The 17,643-nt window shown below is 40.2% G+C and overlaps 2 protein-coding genes across 3 annotated transcripts; both read left to right on the top strand.

The window, feature by feature from the left end:
• The first annotated feature begins 663 nt into the window (after positions 1 to 663).
• LOC114555684 (uncharacterized) lies at positions 664 to 5,693 on the top strand. The gene is made up of 5 exons (XM_028578270.1): positions 664 to 1,625; positions 1,998 to 2,435; positions 3,436 to 3,813; positions 3,914 to 4,351; positions 4,583 to 5,693. Exons 1-5 carry the CDS (start codon positions 1,364 to 1,366, stop codon positions 4,927 to 4,929), a joined length of 1,863 nt encoding a protein of 620 aa, XP_028434071.1. The 5' UTR covers positions 664 to 1,363; the 3' UTR covers positions 4,930 to 5,693.
• Positions 5,694 to 9,190: 3,497 nt separating this feature from the next.
• Positions 9,191 to 17,169, top strand: LOC114560081 (zinc finger BED domain-containing protein 4). 2 transcript variants are annotated; one of them, XM_028585238.1, is made up of 4 exons: positions 9,191 to 9,535; positions 15,158 to 15,535; positions 15,640 to 16,077; positions 16,722 to 17,169. In XM_028585238.1, exons 1-4 carry the CDS (start codon positions 9,442 to 9,444, stop codon positions 17,063 to 17,065), a joined length of 1,254 nt encoding a protein of 417 aa, XP_028441039.1. In that variant the 5' UTR covers positions 9,191 to 9,441; the 3' UTR covers positions 17,066 to 17,169. The 2 variants fall into 2 exon arrangements, with proteins under 2 accessions (XP_028441039.1, XP_028441047.1); XM_028585246.1 differs by lacking the exon at positions 9,191 to 9,535 and adding an exon at positions 14,404 to 14,492.
• Positions 17,170 to 17,643: the final 474 nt, after the last annotated feature.

The following is a 17,643-nucleotide window of genomic DNA, read 5'->3' as shown; positions in this document are numbered from 1 at the left end:
ACTTTGAACTTTTTAAGCGAAGAACTCATGTACTTTATATACAGTCTATGGAAGAACTTAACTGTGCCTGTTCTCAAAGTGCAGGTTTGCTGGAAACTATCAATGACAAGTAATCTATCGCCATTATTTATAGTTTAGCTACATCAGATTACATAGCTCTCACAATGTCATATTTTAGTAGGGTGCTTGATATATTTGAGTTGATTTATTTCTAGCACCACCATAAATGCAGACCAGAAAAGCTGTAAAAAAATCTACATTTACATTATTTGGATATATGTTGTTAACCGTTTTATAATTAATATCAGTTGTACCAATATTATATTTTGTAATTGGACAAGTGAAACATTCCATAGTGGTTATATCTTGTAATTACAGGTGTAAAAATCATAATACAGGAAACGGCCATCAAAAGGACAGTGACCCTTTGATGAAATGAAGCAAAGGAGATGAATATCATACTACAGTATCATACTCCTTTGTGGTACATATGATCCCACATTTATAAACAAATTAAACAAACTTAAAAAAAAATCCCTTGTCCTTTTACCGAATGTGCAACAGACGAAGTAGCTACATATGAGAGCTAGTATGAGATGCCGGATATGACGTTTGGCGGCAGCAATGCATTGTGGGGCAATGTGTATCAAAGTAAACACAACAGCTAACGTTAGTTAGCTAACGCCACTACTAATAGTACTATTACCGGTAACTGTAGCTAGACAGTTTAGTAAAAGATGATAATTTGGAAACAACCAATAAATGGAAAATACATTATCTCTTAATTTCACAGTAACAACTACAACTGACTGTTGTAGCTAGTCATTTTTATTGTATGTTTTTTGCTATGTTTTGTATTGTACTATGGACCGTTTTTTGTGTCCTGAATAAAGAATAAAGTAAAGTAAGTAAAGTCACATATACAACGCTGAATATGATATGAATATGCGGTACGTAATCTCGACCACAGAGACAATGCTGTGTGATGATTAATGTTATGTTATCATAGCATTTTTGGGGGGGTTTCGTTTTTTTTTTCTTGGATGTTACTTTATTATAAGAGACTATTCACAGTCTATGTAAGATACACATATGAGTATTATATGTTTTTTGTTAAACCGTCGACGAGGCGGATATCCTTGCGCGGATACCGGAAACTACCTCTACTACCAATGGTCGGCGAACAGCTGTGAACAGCTGTGAACAGTAGCAATACGATTCTTTTCAGCGGCTCTTTTTGGTACGATAGAAAGAGCACCGAGTCGTAACACTTCGTGGTGAGAGTCGTTCTTTTTATCGTTCTGCCCAAATTTCACTGCCTGCCCTACATCCGCTCTCCTTTGCTAAACGTAGACCGAAAGAAATGAGAACAAGAGGTAACCATGTGTTTGGGAAAAACAAAATAGGCCAAACTCGAAAACGCAGCGGCATTTGGATGCACTTCAGCAATAAAGGCAACGATAAAGCGGAGTGTAATATTTGCAGATCAAATTTATCATATAAATCCGGGTCAACAAACAATCTTCACCGCCACTTAAAATCACATCATCCAAGGGCGCAAGTGGCCAAGGATGTGAGACGACAACGAAGTTCTGATAACGATGACCAAGATAACCCTGCATCAGGTACAAAGTGGTACAAGTCATCCATCGTCACTCACACCTATGCATCTACCTCTGAAACTTTGTTTTACTCTTTGTTCTTTAAAACAAATCTTGTGTGAAATTGTTTTCAGATTTGCACTAAAAATCTCTTTTCTATTATAGTCATTATAGTTGTTTTTTATTGTGCCAATAAAATGCTTTCTAATATTAAGTGTTACATGAATTTTATTCAAGGCAAGAAAACTTCATTTACATTAGACATTGCATACAGAGGGTAAATTCAAAGTAGTAAATTCACTGACAAAGTTGAGAGATGTGGTGTCACCTTGTGTAATGTTTACAATGCAGATCATTGATGTAGTCATATATGACTTTTGTTTTCCTCTTATTTAGTGGAGGTGGCTCTGGAGGACTCTGACACCTATACCACGGTGAATGATGCTGATATTAACTCTGCCATTAATGGCATCCTGGAAGATGTAAAAGGAAGTCTAGCAGAACCAATAACACACAAAGAGGCGAGTGATGACCGCTCTGTGAAATGTAGACAGAAAAAACGCAGCTTGGTTTGGAGGCACTACGAGTACCTGGACAGTTTGGCTGCTGCTCGTTGCCGCATTTGCATGAAGAAGTTACAGTGCCATAAAGGCAGCAGCACCAGCAACCTGCATCGCCACTTGTCAAAGAGACACCCAGGGGTCTTTTCTCAGCTGGTAGCAGTCAAGCAGCACCCACCACCACCCCACTCATCACAGGGCTCAAATGCTAAAGGTGACACATCGACCCCACCAGAAACTGTTGGGGTGCCAGAGAAGCAGAGACAGTTTTCAGGTAATGTTTTATAGCTCACTGCTGTTTGACTTTTCCAATGACATCTTGCTGAATAAGTGAAATATATAAATATGTTGTTTTTAACACATTTTGTCATTTATCAGAAGACAAATATTAAATGTTGTCTAAACACAAACCTAGCTAACATATAATCCAAAATGCAGTACAAAATTAGCAGAATTCAGATTTAAATTAGGAACTTTCTGATCAAAGAATAGGAAAAAAAGATTGTGAACTACAAATTTGACACCAGCTTTCAGTACTTGACAGTTTTCAACACTCTGCTGTGGACACATTTAGGTTTGTACCAAAAGGTATTGAGGTTAGATACCCAACCCTGGTTTTTTATCAAATCATGCATCATCATGGTCAGAGTTTCAACATACAGTTGGAGTAATGTTATATTTTTCGCCTTGTAAATTTACTTTTATAATCCAACTGCAAAAGTAAATATGAAAGTAAAACATCATCCGATCAAACGCTATTTCAGTACTTATCTACTCAACCACTCAAATACTTGTGTTGTCATTTTAAGACAGCAATTTGGTATTTCAGCAACCATAATCACCTAATGTAAGGTACGAAGTGGTACAAGTCATCCATCGTCACTCACACCTTTGCATTTACCTCTAAAACTTTGATAAGTTGTTATACTCTGTTTTAAAAAAAAAAAAAAAATGTTTGAAATTGTTTTCAGATAATTGATTATCCATCTCATTTGCACTAAAAATGTGTTTTCTATTATAGTCATTATAGTTGATTTTTATTGTGCCAATAAAATGCTTTCTAATATTAAATTATACATGAATTGTATTCAAGGCAAAGTAACTCTGTTTACATTAGACATTGCATACAGAGGGTAAATTCAAAGTAGTAAATTCGCTGACAAAGCTGAGAGATGTGGTGTCACCTTGTGTAATGTTTACAATGCAGATCATTGACACAGTCATATATATGTGTATGTATATATAACACCTTTCTTTGTTTTCCTCTTATTTAGTGGAGGTGGCTCTGGAGGACTCTGACACCTATACCACGGTGAATGATGCAGATATTAATTCTGCCATTAATAGCATCCTGGAAGCTGCACAAGGAAGTCTAGCAGAACAAATAACACATGAAGAGGCGAGTGATGACCGCTCTGTGAAACGTAGACGGAATAAACACAGCTTGGTTTGGAGGCACTACGAGTACCTGGACAGTTTGGCTGCTGCTCGTTGCCGCATTTGCATGAAGAAGTTACAGTGCCATAAAGGCAGCAGCACCGGCAACCTGCATCGCCACTTGTCAAAGAGACACCCAGGGGTCTTTTCTCAGCTGGTAGCAGACAAGCAGCACCCACCACCACCCCACTCATCACAGGGCTCAAATGCTAACGGTGACACATCAATAAAAAAAAAATCATATTAACATGTTAATCAATAATGCATTGTTAGTTGCAGTCCTAATTATAACTTTTTTGTTTTCCTCTTATTTAGTGGAGGTGGCTCTGGAGGACTCTGACACCTATACCACGGTGAATGATGCTGATAATAGTTCTGCCAGTAATGGCATCCTGGAAGATGTAAAAGGAAGTCTAGCAGAACAAACAACACACAAAGAGGCGAGTGATGACCGCTCTGTGAAATGTAGACAGAAAAAACGCAGCTTGGTTTGGAGGCACTACGAGTACCTGGACAGTTTGGCTGCTGCTCGTTGCCGCATTTGCATGAAGAAGTTACAGTGCTTTAAAGGTAGCAGCACCAGCAACCTGCATCGCCACTTGTCAAAGAGACACCCAGGGGTCTTTTCTCAGCTGGTAGCAGTCAAGCAGCACCCACCACCACCCCACTCATCACAGGGCTCAAATGTTAAAGGTGACACATCGACCCCACCAGAAACTGTTGGGGCGCCAGAGAAGCAGAGACAGTTTTCAGGTAATGTTTTATAGCTCACTGCTGTTTGTGTATGTCATTCATACTGACTTTTTCAATGACATCTTGCTGAGTAAGTGAACTATGTTATTTTTCACTCTAATACACATTTAAAGCAAATGAATATCAAGTTTCAAAAAAGATTTTTCTTTTTCATTTTGTGGTTCTACTGTATCCAAGATTGTGAGACTAATGAATAGACATGTGGCCTTCTCTTTCCCTCCCTTTTTACAGGCAAAATGAACGTTTCAAGAACTTCTGAAGGAGAAAAGCGTGTGTTAAGGAGAGAGCGGGAGCTGATAGAAGCTCTGAGGAGAGTGCAGAAGGAGGAAGCTCGGGCTCTGGAGCATCAGAGGGAGCTGCTTGAGAATCTGCGTGCAGTGAATGCCAGGGAGGCAGCTGCAGAGAGGCAGCAGATTGAGTCACTGAGGAAAGCACAGCTAGAGGAAGCCAAAGACTTGAGTAGACAGAGAGAAGAGGTACAGAAGGAAAAGACAGAGCTGCAGAAGAAATGGGAAGAGCTTCAGCAGGAAAGAGAAGAACGTGACTTGTTATTGTCCAGAGAACAGCAAGCCTCCTGATCATATCCTAACATCACTGGTACCTTTTTTCCACTGAAAACTCACCAATGGAAACTAACTTTGAAGAAGGAAACTACCACCTTTAACAGCCACCTGTCAAGTTTCCACAGGATGAGCGTTTGATGCTTAAATTATAGATTTTAGGTGAAGTATCACATTATTTTACATTAACAGAAACAGGCTTGTCCTAGAAATTACAGATTAATGACCTTTTATTGTTAAACTGTCAGAAGTTTTAGGGTATTTGACTACTAAATTTAGTTTAAAAGTTTGTGAAAGGTTTGTATACATGTGTTAACCATTGAAGTAAATGTATGCTTTTACAAGATTTTGCTTCATGCAATCTATGCATATAAAGTTATTACAAATGTTTAAATCCCGAGAGTGGAGCCACGATCCACCCCTGTACACCATTCATCCCTAAACATTACAGGTCTTTTCGTTGAGTAGAACCACTGGATCTGACATGCGCAAGAGTATAAATGTGTGCCTCTCTAACTTGCTAAGACCAAATAAGGAAACATACATGCCTGTGAGTCTCTGTTAAAATATTTATCTTTTAGATTTAGTGTTGTTTTAATTGATAATATGGCTTTTTGAGCACAATGTGTTGCATTTAAGTTGGGAAACTGTACTGTTCATCTGCCTGGAGGATATTTCCCTAAATAAATACAGTTGTATTCATTTAGTGTTTTGGTCAGACTGCAGTTTATTATGTAAAGACAAAATCAAAGTCTTTACCTGTATTAAAACCATAGAACACAGATGTTTAGTATTTATTGATTATATATAAAGTTCTTTACTCATTACAGTAATACTGTTTACACAATGTTTATATATTTAATATAATCTCTAATATTTTGTAAATCAAAAATCTCTGCTCAGGTTAGTTGTGTCACTGACTCAGCACATCGTTTTTGCAGCGGCTCTGTGCGTAGCGGAGCGCCGCCCATGACGATTCTGATTGGTTTAAAGAAATGCCATTAAACCAGAGCATGTTTTCTTCCCATCCCGAATGCTGTGGAGTAGCCAGACCCTCCTTCAGCGCACTTTGGAGGAGGGTCTGGCAAAGTGAGACTACCTATAATCATAGGCGGAGTTTGACATTCGAGCCAGGGGGGGCAAAAAAAAAACAAAAAAAAACATTGTAGCAACTCAGACCTGGGGAACACCAGCACGATCACATATGGACAAAAACAAACATGCTAAATAAACATAGGTTTATTTTTTAAGCAGATTTGAATTTACATTGTAACAATTTAAAACCTCGAGCTTAATTTAGTTAAAAATAGAAGTCCATAACGCATATAATTCTTGAGCGACAGGGCAGGCACAGACAGCCGCTCTGCTGCTACGCAGGCTGTACGCTTCTCTGTTCACAACGCTGCCTGTTCTGCTTAACGTGAAAAAGCTTAACGTGGTTTAATGTACCTCAACAACGATCACCAAATGTATCATGGCCATATTTTGAAATGAACACTTACGCCTGTCAAAAGAACTTGACAGGCTATGGCGAGGAAAAAGCTTGTACCTAAACAATGATTACCAAATTTCTCTCATTGCTCCTCATAATCACTGAAAACTGTCAAAAAAATTTAACCAGAAATGTGGTGATGATTGATCGTTGTTTAGGTAAATTAAACCACATAAAGCTTTTTCATGTTAGGACTTATAAAGCCCATGAGAACTGTGGGGAGTCAACCAACCGCTGCTCCGCTGCCCTGCTGAAAATGTGAAGCAGAAACGCTAAATGTCAGATAACGTCCATAATTATTGGACTTTGGGTTCTATTTTTTGACAGTTTTCCGTGGTTATGAGGAGTAATATTAGAGAGAAATTTGGTAATCATTGGTCATTGTTTACGTACATTAAACCTGACCTGCGCGAAAGAGAAAAAAACATATGCGTCATTGTACCCATCACTTCTGGAAATGTAGGCCTACCTCCGAATGAGTCTCTGTCCCCAGCACATTTCAAACCAAACTGACGCCCGTGGGCACGGCTCTGTTGGAGCACAATAGACAGACGGTAGCAGAATGCCCCGACACTTAAATTCAACTAACATGTAGGTTAACGGTGAACAATCAGTGTTGGACCTCCAGTCTGTTGAGATGCCTCTCCAAACGCAGAAACCAAGCGCAATCGCACCATAAAACGTTAAGACACGTTAAGAAAAAAGATCAGTATTTTGCCGTAATCCAATGACATGAAAACAAGTCATCCACGGCGATCAGTAGATTCACAGAGTCACGGTGTATCCAGCAAGGCCTAAACAAGCGTCCCATTCACCAGTCAGCTCCAAACAGGTGAACGAGGTGAACTTCGCAGTTTAAACAAAGTGGAATAAAACGTATCAAAGTCCAAATCTACACAAAACGCGCATTCAATTAGTAAGCTGACAGCACATGTATATACATGGCATTTAGGCAACCTTTATTGTAACGTTGGCACGGTAAGATGTCCCGACTAGTGCAACAAATTATTGTTTTTTGCGTCCTGCATATGCGTCGACAATGGTCTCAGGTGAGAGGCAGAGCCCTGAAAAAATATTTTTACTAAAGCAGTATATGAAATCAGATGCATTACTTATCCCCATTTAGTTGTTTTGTGTTTTTAAAGTATTTATAAAATATCTGGTTACAGAAGTAATTATTCCACTCATTTTTGAAACAATGCAATTACCCGTTTCAGCTACCAGGGGGGGCAGTGCTCCCCCCCCCCGCAAACTCCGCGCATGCCTATAATTAGGGATGGCTGAAGTGAAACTGACGTTCCGAAGCTTTGTCGAGATCCCGAAGCGCAGATGTTTCGAAACACTGATTCAAAGCGTGATTCAAAACACCCATGTCACGTGACTACGGCTAAATGAAACATCGGAGTGTTTCACAAGTGTTTCAACAGGTGGCATGAATCAGCGTTTGATTGACAGGGTCGGGAACACACAATCGCACATCAGTATAAAAGTGAAGTCAACGCATCTTGACCTCGTGGGTTTTTGTGAGAGGAGTTTGATTTTGAGATAGCGGATTTTTGGTGATATAGTGACATTCATAGTGCGAGTTGTTTAGTTATATGTAGGCTTACATTTAAATGTACACATTGACTGATAGGCTAGAGACAGACAGAGTATACATAGTGACACATTAACATATTGATAGGTAGATACATACACAGATAGATAGATAGATAGATAGATAGATAGATAGATAGATAGATAGATAGAAATGGAGGCTTCACAGATCTACAATGGTGGTGAGCATTTCCATTTGGAAACCCCAAATAAAGTGAGATTTTGCAACAATACATCATCCATGATGCGCCATTTGAGGAACACTCATGCTGCCATTTTGCAGGGTGCAGAGGATGGTAACATTCCCCCTGTACCTAGGCCTGACACTGCTGGGCCATCTAAGCAAGGTATGCATTGTTTGAAATATAATTATGATTTAAATATAATAAACTGTTGGAACATTGATATTTTTGAATAAAAATCTATAGAAAATTGAGACATTGTGGCTTGATTTCTTTTATTAATATTCTTTTGTCATGACCAAAATAACATTATGCACAGTGAGGAGCCTACAGGTTACAAGCTTCACATATTAGAAAAATACAATAATAAAAAAATGGCTCATTGTCAAGGTTGTTTCAGATCAACACCTGCAAGTGACCACTAGGTGTCATTGTTGAGACGGGTGTCGGATTGTTTCGAAGCATCGACACAATATGGCACATTTGCTTCAACTGTTTCATTGTTTCACGAAGCCTCGATCTGCCCACCACTACCTATAATCAGACAGAATATTAATTTTCAAATATGTTAACTGCATGATGCAACATTTTATATAACTCCTCATCTCCATAAGAATTATCATTTCTCCATGGGAGCATTATGCTGCAGTCGTGGGGATTACAGGATATGCTTGCTCGAAATAACTGAATTTTTTTATGCGAAGAACTCCTATATTCCTCATGTACTTTATATACAGTCTATCGAAGAACTTAACTGTGCCTGTTCTCAAAGTGCAGGTTTGCTGGAAACTATTGACTAGTAATATATCGCCATGATTTGTAGTTTAGCTACATCAGATTACATAGCTCTCACAATGTCATATTAGTAGGGTGCTTGATATATTTTAGTTGATTTTTTTTCTGGCACAACCATAAATGCAGACCAAAAAAGATGTATAAAAAAATCTACATTTACATTATTTGGATATATGTTACTGATTCAGTGACCTATGAGTCATCATGACTCATGAGTAGTAAGGAGTCACGATGACTCACGAGTCCCATGGTCTGCTAGCTTGCAATGTTTCCGGCTTTGAGTCTGCGGATCGTCTCTCTGCTCGCTCAGTCGCTTGTGTTGACTTGTGGAGGCCTACGAAATTGTAAGATATAGCTTTTGGCAGCTAAGATGGCTAGGACTAGCTGTAGCTAATGTTGCAAGAGGTTTGTGAATGATACTAGAGACTCGCGTCTCATGAGTTAATTTAAAGACACGGTGGAAAGATGAGAGTGAGTCACGACTCAAACAGGTTTACTCAGTGGACACCGAGCAACAATTCCGATACGGAATCCAAGATGGCTGCGCCCTGTGTGACTTGTAAGTATGAATTGTTTTCATTGTTTTCGACTGCTTTGGTTGTTTAAATGACGATTTCAATCACTCGTATTACTGCAGTACCTTACTGCGTCCGTATCACTGCCTGTGGGTATGGGAATCGGTATTGCTGGGAGTGCAATATTGCATCAAGACTTGTTTCTAACGGGTGTTGCTAAACGTGGCTAGCGTTGCTAACTAGGCCAGCTGTGCTACCCATACTGTCTACGGTGCTAACGCAACAACAGCTTTCCGGGTGGCGTCCATGTTTTTTCTCCAACTCAGACGCGCAAAACATACCAGAACCGGAGCCCGTCTACTAATATAACCCTTTGCCAGAACCATGGACGTACGCTTCTTCTTCTTCTTCTTGTGATTTTGAATGGCGGTTGGCAACCAGCTTTTGGAGCATTACCGCCACCATCTGGGCTGGAGTGTGGTTCAAGAGGTCAACCTACACTTTCTTAAATCCTTATAAATAACCCAGTTATCTTCAAAAAAGAAAACAAAAAATTAAAACAAATTTCACCAGACCCTTTTTGCAGTATATCAGGTAAATGTAATGTCATCTGGTTTTCAACAAGTTATGAAATCAATCTTTGTCTGGCTTGATGATATTTAGGACAATACATTATTACATGCTCTATGGTCTCTTGACTTTTGCAATATTCACACATTCCATCAACATGCTTTTTCATTATAAATAATGTTCCATTTAATCCTGTATGTCCTAGCCTCATTCTGGACACAATGTCTTCTTCTTGCTTACATCTGTATGCATTCCTGTTCTTCCCCACTTTTCCTTGAATTCTATACAGGTGCCTCCCAGACTGTTCCTTATCCCACAAAAACTGCCATTAAGCATTTGTTTTAGCTTTAATTATACTTTTGACTTCAGCTTTACTGTATTTAATATTCACCTCTATATCAGGCAGCTTTGCTGCTTTCTTTGCACACTTATCTGCTAATTCATTACCTACACCTATGAGCTGGTACCCATATAAATGTAGTACTAATACCGGACTTAATCAGATTGTTAGCTAGCTGCAGCATGTCATACACTATGTCCTGTCTAGACTCAGAATGAAGAAATTTAAGGCTTGTCAAAGCTGAGCTGGAGTCTGATGCAATCACAACTTGCTTAGGTCTATTGCTCTCTACCCACAGCAAGGCCATCCATATTGCTAACAGTTCTGCTGTGTATACAGCTAAATCATCATTAATTCTTTTAGCAGATTCAATGTTTAATTGAGGGATAACATATGCGATTCCCATTTTCGTATTGGTCTTCTTTGATGCATCCGTATATATAATGATCCACTTCAGTGACTTCCTTTTCCTCCAATAAGCCTAAGTCAACTGGAACTTCTAACAAAAGCCAAGGAGGAACAACTAAGGGCTTATGTCCAGTGCACTAATTCCCATCATGATTACTTTCTGCCTTGTTGTCCATCCAAAACTTTTAATTAGATCATTCTCTCTTTCTTGACATTGCCATAAAACTGACTGACTCAAATGTTTGTCACCATGACCCCTCAAATTCGCCCAGTACACAAGAGCCAGCTGATCTCTTCTAAGATGGAGAGGCATCTCCCCCATTTCTACCTGAACAGCTGCCACTGGAGTGGTCTTAATTGCCCCACAGCATAACCTCAAACCTTGATTTTGAATTACATCTAACTTCTTTAATGATGTTTTAGCAGCAGACCCATACACTATACACCCATAATCAAAAACCGATCTCATAAGTCCTGTATAAATGGATTTCAGCGCAGGCCGACTTGCCGATTCTACTCCACGCAAACATCTCATCACATTCAACACTTTCTTACATTTATCTATAATTTTTTGAATATGTATTGTCCAAGTCAGTTTTTTGTCAAACCAAATACCTAAATATTTGAAGAATTCCACTTGTTCTAATTCTATTCTAGATAATTTGATTTTCACATTCATACTTATTTTCTTCCTAGAAAAGAATAAAGTCTTTGTTTTGTCTGTAGAGATCCTAAATCCCCATTGAACGGCCCATTCTTGGATTTTGTTTACTGCCTGTTGCATCTTATCCACTACAAATTCTATATTTCTTTCCTTTTTCCACATTGCTCCATCATCTGCAAACAATGCTACCCCAACTGAATTTTGTATATCCTTAAAAACATCATCAATCATTATTGAAAATAGTAGTGGACTGATAATGCTCCCTTGTGGGACACCATTTTCCACACTGTAGCTCTTACTTAGTTCCCCATTTATTTTTACTTGAATTGTTCTGTCTGACAAAAACCCTTTTATCCACTGGAACGTTCTTCCCTTTATTCCCAATAGTCTTAACTTAATCAGCATACCATCTTTCCACAACATATCATATGCCTTTTCAATATCAAAAAACACTGCCACTACAGATTCTTTATTCACCTGAGCCTTCCTTATTGTATCTTCTAGGTATACAATGGGATCCATGGTACCTCTACCTTTCCTGAATCCACTCTGATAATGTTGCATTAATCCTTTATGTTCCATCCAATATGTAAGCCTGTCATTTATTGAACGCAGAGATTAGAAGGCTCGTTCGAGATGAACTGCGCCCATACTGTCTATGACTGTGCCTCGCCTTTGAAAAGCTGTAAAGTAGACGAGAGCAGGCATCAGCAGCAGCCGGGGGCGGGGACAAAAATCCGCTCTCAGGTCGGACAGTTTCCAGCCGTTTCCAGCAGCCTTCAGACTGAACAGGAAGTGACAGAAACACTGTGGTCCGATTTAATAAAAATGTTATCAGACCCATATATCCCCTTGTACACAGTCTCCAGTTGTTTTTATTATGACAGAGTAGCTGTCAAAATGCTCTTTATGTGATCTGTTGCTGATTTTAATTAACAACACACTGTAGTTAGATGATCCGTAATCTGATCATCAGATTTAGTCTCTCTGACTTCTAAACATCATATCAGCCACACATGTGGTTTGTACAGAATAAGCCTTTAAATCAGACAAATAGCAGTTAAAATCCCTCCAATTCAAAATCAATAAAAAGTTTATATAAAACGTCATCATGTTGAGTCGATGTCAGTACCCGATCCGTTCCAAATGCACAATCCGTTCTGCATGCGCGAACATCTTGCGCATGCGCTGTGGTACGATGATTTACGACACTACCCGATCTGTTCCCACCATGGTTCCCACACTAGCCTCCACCGGGAAGCAAAATTACGAATCCCACTATGGCCACGCCAAGACCCGCCCTACGAAGCAGCTCGATTGGTTGGGGTTAGGCATTTCACCTCGAGTGGTTAAGGTTAGGGTTAGGGGATTGGTCAGGGGATAGGACCTGTACATGTAAGCATGGACGCCTGGCCAATAGAAGTGTGTGAACGCTATTGAAGGGCGGGTCTTGGCGTGCGCCTGTCCGTGCGTTCATGGACATCGGAAAAACATTTTTCCGAGTGAAAACGTCAGCATTAACGTCACTTCCTGTAGGAATCAGAAGTGGGAAACTCGGGCTGGATTTTGCTAAACAAGTTTCCCAGTTGGTGAGGCGTTGTTGACGACTGACGTTTGATGGAGGCGACTTTGGTTCACTGAACATATTTCAATGACAATAAACTGTTTATTGTGGACAAACGCCTCTGCCAAGAAACATACAGAGACATAACATGTTTCAAACTATTCATAAATAGGCCTATACATACTATACTATACTATAACATACAAGTTGTTATGCCAAACGCCAATATAACAGAAGAAGAAGAACACACATCCCGACCATGTGAACGCTGGCAGTCGGAAAAACGACATAATCACGGGGGCGGTCCCAGGTGGCATGAACGTAGCATAAGTCTTGCAGTCGGTGAAAGCCAAATGAACTGTTAGCTAAAGTAACGTTAGCTTCCCAGTGGAGGCTAACGGCAGACTGCTATAATCACCTAGCGGTCCGCCCGAATTAGCTATTAGCTAAACTAACGTTAGCTTCCCGGTGGAGGCTAGTGAGGGAACAGATCGGGTAGTGTCATAAATCATCGTACCACAGCGCATGCGCGAACATCTTGCGCATGCGCAGAACGGATTGTGCAGTTGGAACGGATCGGGTACTGACAGCCTTGATCTCGTGAGGTTATTGTTGCCCACATGTGCATGACGTCAGAGTAAGTCAGGATCAAGTCGGACACAAATCTAACCGGCATGCATTGGGCGGCAATCACCGTTGATCGATTCTGCGCAGACGTGGCTCATCTCAAACAAGCTAATTTCTAATACATAATCCATAGACGGGCTCTGAAGAATGCAGCATGAGATGCCGGATATGACATTAGCAATGCATTGTGGGGCAACGTGTATTAAAATAAACACAACAGCTAACGTTAGCTAGTGCCACTAATAGTAACCGTTAACTGTAGCTAGACAGTTAAGTAAAAGACGATAATTTGGAAACTACCAATCAATGGAAAATACATTATCTCTTAATTTTACAGATACAACACTGAATATGAGTGGTTGTGTCTGAATATACCTCTGTGGTAAAAATGAGGTAATGCTGTGTGATGATTAACGTTATCATAGCTAGCTAGCTAGCTAGCTAGATATATCACAGACATTTTTTGGGGGGTTTCGTTTTTCCCCCCTTGGATGTAACGTTATTATAAGATAGACTATTCACAGTCTATGTAAGATACACATATGAGTATTATATGTTTTTTGTTAAACTGTCGACGAGGCGGATATCCTTGCGTGGATACCGGAAACTACCTCTACTAGCCTACCAACGGCCAGTGAACAGTAGCAAATGCCCTACGCAAACGATTCGATTCTTTTCAGCGGCTCTTTTTGGTACGATAGAAAGATTACCTAGTCGTAGCGCAACTAGGTGAGAGTCGTTCTTTTTATCGTTCTGCCAAAATTTCACTGCCTGCCCTACATCCGCTCTCCTTTGCTAAACGTAGACCGAAAGAAATGAGAACAAGAGGTAACCATGTGTTTGGGAAAAACAAAATGGGCCAAACTCGAAAACGCAGCGGCATTTGGATGCACTTCAGCAATAAAGGCAACGATAAAGCGGAGTGTAGCCTAACCCCTCATTTCCACCAACTGTGGTACGGCTGCGGATCGGCTCCGCTGCGTGTCGGCTCCTTGCTCCGCCGTCCTTCAATACCCACCAGGTCCGGATTTGTTGCTCAATTGCTGCGGCCATGACTTAGAATTCACATAGAATAGAAACACAAAACCAACACCAGTTAGTTTCCATCCTGAGGAGTAGAGGGGAAACAGCTGTGTGCTGTGTTTTCAAGGTGTAGTGCAGGGAAATATGATCCGCTGTGAGCACGGTGTATTTTATTTTGAACATTAACCAGATGGTTTATTTTATTTTGTTTTTGTGCTCGACATCCTGTCCCACAAAATCTGAATTGTGCTGAATTACTGCGCCACTCTCCGGCGTCCGGCAAAAATAGAAGCTCTGCGGAGCTGGGATGGAGTCGGATCCACAGACGTGCCGCTCATACCTATGCATCTACCTCTGAAACTTTGATAAGTTGAAATTGTTTTCGATTTGGACTGAAAATCTGTTTTCTATAATAGTTGTTTTTTATTGTGCAAGTAAAATGCTTTCTAATATTAAGTGTTCTTATTTAGTGGAGGTGGCTCTGGAGGACTCCGACATCTATACCACGGTGAATGATGCTGATAATAGTTCTGCCAGTAATGGCATCCTGGAAGCTGCACAAGGTAGTCTAGCAGAACAAACAACACACAAAGAGGCGAGTGATGACCACTCTGTGAAATGTAGACAGAAAAAACGCAGCTTGGTTTGGAGGCACTACGAGTACCTGGACAGTTTGGCTGCTGCTCGTTGCCGCATTTGCATGAACAACTTAGAGTGCTCTGAAGGCAGGAGCACCAGCAACCTGCATCGCCACTTGTCAAAGAGACACCCAGAGGTCTTTTCTCAGCTGGTAGCAGTCAAGCAGCACCCACCACCACCCCACTCATCACAGGGCTCAAATGTTAAAGGTGACACATCGATAAAAAAAAAAAAAATCATATTAACATGTTAATCAATAATGCATTGTTAGTTGCAGTCCTAATTATAACTTTTTAGTTTTCCTCTTATTTAGTGGAGGTGGCTCTGGAGGACTCTGACACCTATACCACGGTGAATGATGCTGATAATAGTTCTGCCAGTAATGGCATCCTGGAAGCTGCACAAGGAAGTCTAGCAGAACAAACAACACACAAAGAGGCGAGTGATGACCGCTCTGTGAAATGTAGACAGAAAAAACGCAGCTTGGTTTGGAGGCACTACGAGTACCTGGACAGTTTGGCTGCTGCTCGTTGCCGCATTTGCATGAACAACTTAGAGTGCTCTGAAGGCAGGAGAACCAGCAACCTGCATCGCCACTTGTCAAAGAGACACCCAGAGGTCTTTTCTCAGCTGGTAGCAGTCAAGCAGCACCCACCACCACCCCACTCATCACAGGGCTCAAATGCTAAAGGTGACACATCGACCCCACCAGAAACTGTTGGGGTGCCAGAGAAGCAGAGACAGTTTTCAGGTAATGTTTTATAGCTCACTGCTGTTTGACTTTTTCAATGACATCTTGCTGAATAAGTGAAATATATAAATATGTTGTTTTTAACACATTTCTTCATTTATCAGAAGACAAATATTAAATGTTGTCTAAACACAAACCTAGCTAACATATAATCCAAAAGGCAGTACAAAATTAGCAGAATTCAGATTTAAATTAGGAACTGTCTGATCAAAGATTAAGAAAAAAAGATTGTGAACCATAGATTTGACACCAGCTTTCAGTCCTTGACAGTTTTCAACACTCTGCTGTGGGCACATTTAGGTTTGTACCAAAAGGTATTGAGGTTAGATACCCAACCCTGTTTTTTTATCAAATCATGCATCATCATGGTCAGAGTTTCAACATACAGTTGGAGTAATGTTATATTTTTCGCCTTGTGAATTTACTTTATAATCCAACTGGAAAAATAAATGTGAAGGTAAAACATCATCCGATCCAACCATAATCACCTAATGTAAGTTGAGTGGATCACTCTAATACACGTTTAAATCAAATGAATATCAAGTTTCAAAACATTTTCTATTTCATTTTGTGGTTCTACTATATCCAAGATTGTGAGACTAATGAATAGACATGTAGCCTTCTCTTTCCCTCCCTTTTTACAGGCAAAATGAAAGTTTCAAGAGCTTCTGAAGGAGAAAAGCGTGTGTTAAGGAGAGAGCGGGAGCTGATAGAAGCTCTGAGGAGAGTGCAGAAGGAGGAAGCTCGGGCTCTGGAGCATCAGAGGGAGCTGCTCGAGAATCTGCGTGCAGTGAATGCCAGGGAGGCAGCTGCAGAGAGGCAGCAGATTAAGTCACTGAGGAAAGCACAGCTAGAGGAAGCCAAAGACTTGAGTAGACAGAGAGAAGAGGTACAGAAGGAAAAGACAGAGCTGCAGAAGAAATGGGAAGAGCTTCAGCAGGAAAGAGAACGTGTCTTGTTGTTGTCCAGAGAACATCAAGCCTCCTGATCATATCCTGACATCACTGATTTCAAATTTTCTATGAATGCTTTGGGACAAATTCAAAGACATGATGATGTCTCCCCTTTTAGTAAAATATATATTGCAAACAATCAATGGACAGTAGTTTTCTGTCACAGCTGTGTTGCACTGCTTCTTTCTTCCTCTTCTGCCCACTCTGATCCTGTCTCGTTGTGCGATGTCCTGATATTACTCCGGTATCAAATGAATAGAAATGTGATTCAGGACAAACCTCTCCCTCCCCAGCTCACCCTGCACTCATGGCTGCAACAAGCAATTTTCAAATGAATATAGTAGTCAGAGACTGGCCATAAAAATGTATGTGTTGCTGCTCACTCAAGTCTGCAGGACAGGATCAGTTGCAAAAAATCTACATTTTGCCAATTAAATTGGAATGTTGTCAGTAAAAAACTGACACATCAGAGATTTTCTTTTACTGTGAGGTCTTGAGACGATCAGTCAAACAAAATGAATAGTTTCATGCTTTTCCTTTCCTTTTTTATACCAAATTACACCACGACTTTAACAAGTGGTGTGATCCTGTTATGAAACTCAAGTCTCTAGAA

Source organism: Perca flavescens, chromosome 1 (assembly GCF_004354835.1).
Source record: "Perca flavescens isolate YP-PL-M2 chromosome 1, PFLA_1.0, whole genome shotgun sequence".
NCBI lineage: Eukaryota > Metazoa > Chordata > Actinopteri > Perciformes > Percidae > Perca > Perca flavescens.
Note: the sequence above shows the minus strand (reverse complement) of the source record. Positions and strands in the feature narration are given on the sequence as shown.

What these genes read in the sequence shown, in the direction of transcription:
- LOC114555684 (XM_028578270.1), top strand. Translation starts at nt 1,364, where the DNA reads ATGAGAACAAGAGGTAACCATGTGTTTGGGAAAAACAAAATAGGCCAA. An exon ending in CCAAGATAACCCTGCATCAG is followed by an intron (nt 1,626 to 1,997) that starts GTACAAAGTGGT and finishes CCTCTTATTTAG; the next exon opens with TGGAGGTGGCTCTGGAGGAC. An exon ending in GAAGCAGAGACAGTTTTCAG is followed by an intron (nt 2,436 to 3,435) that starts GTAATGTTTTAT and finishes CCTCTTATTTAG; the next exon opens with TGGAGGTGGCTCTGGAGGAC.
- LOC114560081 (XM_028585238.1), top strand. Translation starts at nt 9,442, where the DNA reads ATGAGAGTGAGTCACGACTCAAACAGGTTTACTCAGTGGACACCGAGC. An exon ending in ACAGGGCTCAAATGTTAAAG is followed by an intron (nt 15,536 to 15,639) that starts GTGACACATCGA and finishes CCTCTTATTTAG; the next exon opens with TGGAGGTGGCTCTGGAGGAC. An exon ending in GAAGCAGAGACAGTTTTCAG is followed by an intron (nt 16,078 to 16,721) that starts GTAATGTTTTAT and finishes CCCTTTTTACAG; the next exon opens with GCAAAATGAAAGTTTCAAGA.